At 37.0% G+C, this 2835-nt stretch overlaps 1 protein-coding gene across 1 annotated transcript; it reads left to right on the top strand.

Annotated features, from left to right (window-relative positions):
• The first annotated feature begins 1148 nt into the window (after positions 1–1148).
• LOC122638682 (protein E6-like) lies at positions 1149–2086 on the top strand. The gene is made up of 2 exons (XM_043831536.1): positions 1149–2018; positions 2066–2086. The coding sequence occupies exons 1-2, from the start codon at positions 1218–1220 to the stop codon at positions 2084–2086; spliced, it is 822 nt and encodes a 273-aa protein (XP_043687471.1). The 5' UTR covers positions 1149–1217.
• Positions 2087–2835: the final 749 nt, after the last annotated feature.

Raw genomic sequence — 2835 nt, 5'->3', positions numbered from 1 at the left:
TCTTCTTTTTTTTTTATATGAGAAAGCATTCTCTTACTTGATAGCATTGAACACTTACAAACCAGATATTAGGCTATAATGTTAATTTTTCTTCTTTTTTTTTTTCTTCTATTTTTTTTTATGAAAGTGTAATCACACAAATCACACACCAATTCTAAAAGGTTAATCGACTTTTAGGACCTTTTCCCTCCCATTTTTGGTGCCACAGTGTGTGAGTCAATTGATTATATAAAATGGTATATATATGAAATGTGAATAAGAAGGCTACTTTGTCACGTGGTTCCTATGCCCAAATATCGGAGCATGTGAAATTATCGCCCAACCCCTCCTAATATAAAAAAAACTCCATATGTGTTGATTCCTTTGTGTGCACTCTCTTTGCCCCCTACTAGCTCTGGGGCTACACAACTTAAGAGCAATCTCTTGCCCATATGAAGTTTGCTAATTAAAAAGCCATACCGACCAAAATAAGTAATTTTGATCATGGAGTTTATCGTACGAGTCAACTCATTCCAGACAATGAGTTAAATATATATTACTTTAGGTTTGAGGGTAAGTCTTGGTGCAACGGTAAGGTTGCTCCATTGTGACCAAATGGTTTCGGGTTTGAGTCTAGAATCGCCCTTTTATATATTATTTTAGATTTCTTGGGTAAAAACATTTGGAAAAAGTTTCTCTGAGCCTAAGGCTTACACTACACCTTCTCACATATATTATTATATTATTTTTTAAGATAAAAAAATAATGATTAAAAAGATAAATATGAAAAGATATATATATATCCTCCATCTAAGCATGTATTTAATACTCATGGTTGTATTATTCCAATAGCATACCTCAAATTAATGCTGTGATCATGGAAAATGTTGTATTAATCTCACTAACAGATGAAAGAAACAAACAAAATAGCCTTTGCTAGCTGTTTTTAATTCTTGCCATCACCAACATTACCCAAATGTCTTCCGGGGTAAGTAAGATAATTAACAAAGAAGGGACCCTCTTTGAACTGCCCTACCACTAGGAGGGACCACACTTATATCAATCATCATCATATTCTCCTTTTGTGTTCCCACACCTCCATACCTTATGGGTAGGAAAAATGAGAGAGAGATGTCTTCACTTCCTCTATAAAAAGGACTCTATAGCTCTTCCCACTACACTCAAGAACAACATAAACCAAAGTCTTTCACTTTCTAAGCTTACCCACTTACCCATCCATGGCTTCCTCTGCTAAATCCCTTTCTTTCCTCTTCCTTCTCTTCCTCATCTCTTCTCTCCAAATTCATGCTAGGGAGAGCCAATTCTTTAGCAAGGTCACCCGTGACAACAACAGCAGCAGCAACAACAACAACAACAACAATGCTGCTGCCAAAGAGACTGAAGTCATCCCTGAGAATGAAGAAGTTTCACATACCCAAGAGGAGGAGCCAAGCTTCACACCACAGAACCATAATGGCTTTGGCCTTTATGGTCAAGCTTCAGAGAAGTTCTCACCCAACTCTGTCAATTTCCCTGAAAAGGCCCACACCCAACAATACACTCATGAAAACTATAAGCAGCAGAGCTTCACTACTGGCTACCCCACCAACAACTACAGGTACAGCACCAAGCAACAAGGCATGACCAATGAGAATGAGATGAAGCAAGAAGGCATGAGTGACACCAGATTCTTGGAGAATGGCAAGTACTTCTATGGTAACAACAATCAGAATCAGAATCAAAATGGGTATGCCTCATACAGAGAAGTTGAGTCAAGTAAAGGTAGGGGAGGCTACAACGGTGTTAATGAGAACACTAATGAGTTCTCATCCAATACTATGGGTAGGGGAGGTTACAATGGTGTTAATGAGAACACTAATGAGTTCTCTAATTCCTTGGGCAGGGGAGGTTACAATGGTGTTAATGAGAACACTAATGAGTTCTCCAATACCATGGGTAGGGGAGGCTACAATGGTGTTAATTATAATAAGAACACTGATGAGTTCACCAATTCCAAGGGTAGGGGAGGCTACAATGGTGTTAATTTTAATAAGAACACTGATGAGTTCACCAATACTATGGGCAGGGGAGGCTACAATGGTGTTAATTATAATAAGAACACTAATGAGTTCACCAATACCATGGGCAGGGGAGGCTACAATGGTGTTAATAAGAACACTTATGGGTTCCAGAACCAGGATGAGGAGTTCCAAGAGAGCCAGGAGGAGTATGTCCCATAAACTGTGGTTCATGCATGATCATCTACACTACTGCAAAGGCTAATTGGAGAGATCTTTAGTGTGTTTTTCTCTGTTTTTTTTTTTTAAAATCTAATGTGGGTATTATCACAGTTCAATTATAAATTATGGTTTGTATTTGTCTTTTGAAAAGTAGAAAAATATACTAAGTGGATAGGAATGAACTATCTTTTGTTGCTGTAGTCATTGTGGGTGCAGTGTTTTAAGCTTTGGAAATTAAAAGCAAAGAGGATCTATGAATTTGCATTTGCAGATGAAAAATAAGATTTAATAGTGTATGACAAAGTCTGGTTTTCCTTTTAATTACTGGATCTTAGTTACAGCACTTATGGTAGCTTGAGCTTCAATTTTCTGATCATGGCAAGAGATTTTAAGAAACAAAATTGAAGTTAATTTCTTAAACCTTGCATATATAATTTCCATGATACCTCTTTATTACTATGTTATTGCAGACTAATAATATGGATCATGAGCTAAACTAGACAGCTATCAAGATGTCACATCTGTGATGACCTATTTACCCTTTCCAGCTGGTCATTGTTATGATTGGACATCATGGATTCTGATGTAGCCTAAAGAATGAAAATCGTAAACAACA

This window comes from Telopea speciosissima, chromosome 9 (assembly GCF_018873765.1).
Source record: "Telopea speciosissima isolate NSW1024214 ecotype Mountain lineage chromosome 9, Tspe_v1, whole genome shotgun sequence".
NCBI classification, from domain to species: domain Eukaryota; kingdom Viridiplantae; phylum Streptophyta; class Magnoliopsida; order Proteales; family Proteaceae; genus Telopea; species Telopea speciosissima.
Note: the sequence above shows the minus strand (reverse complement) of the source record. Positions and strands in the feature narration are given on the sequence as shown.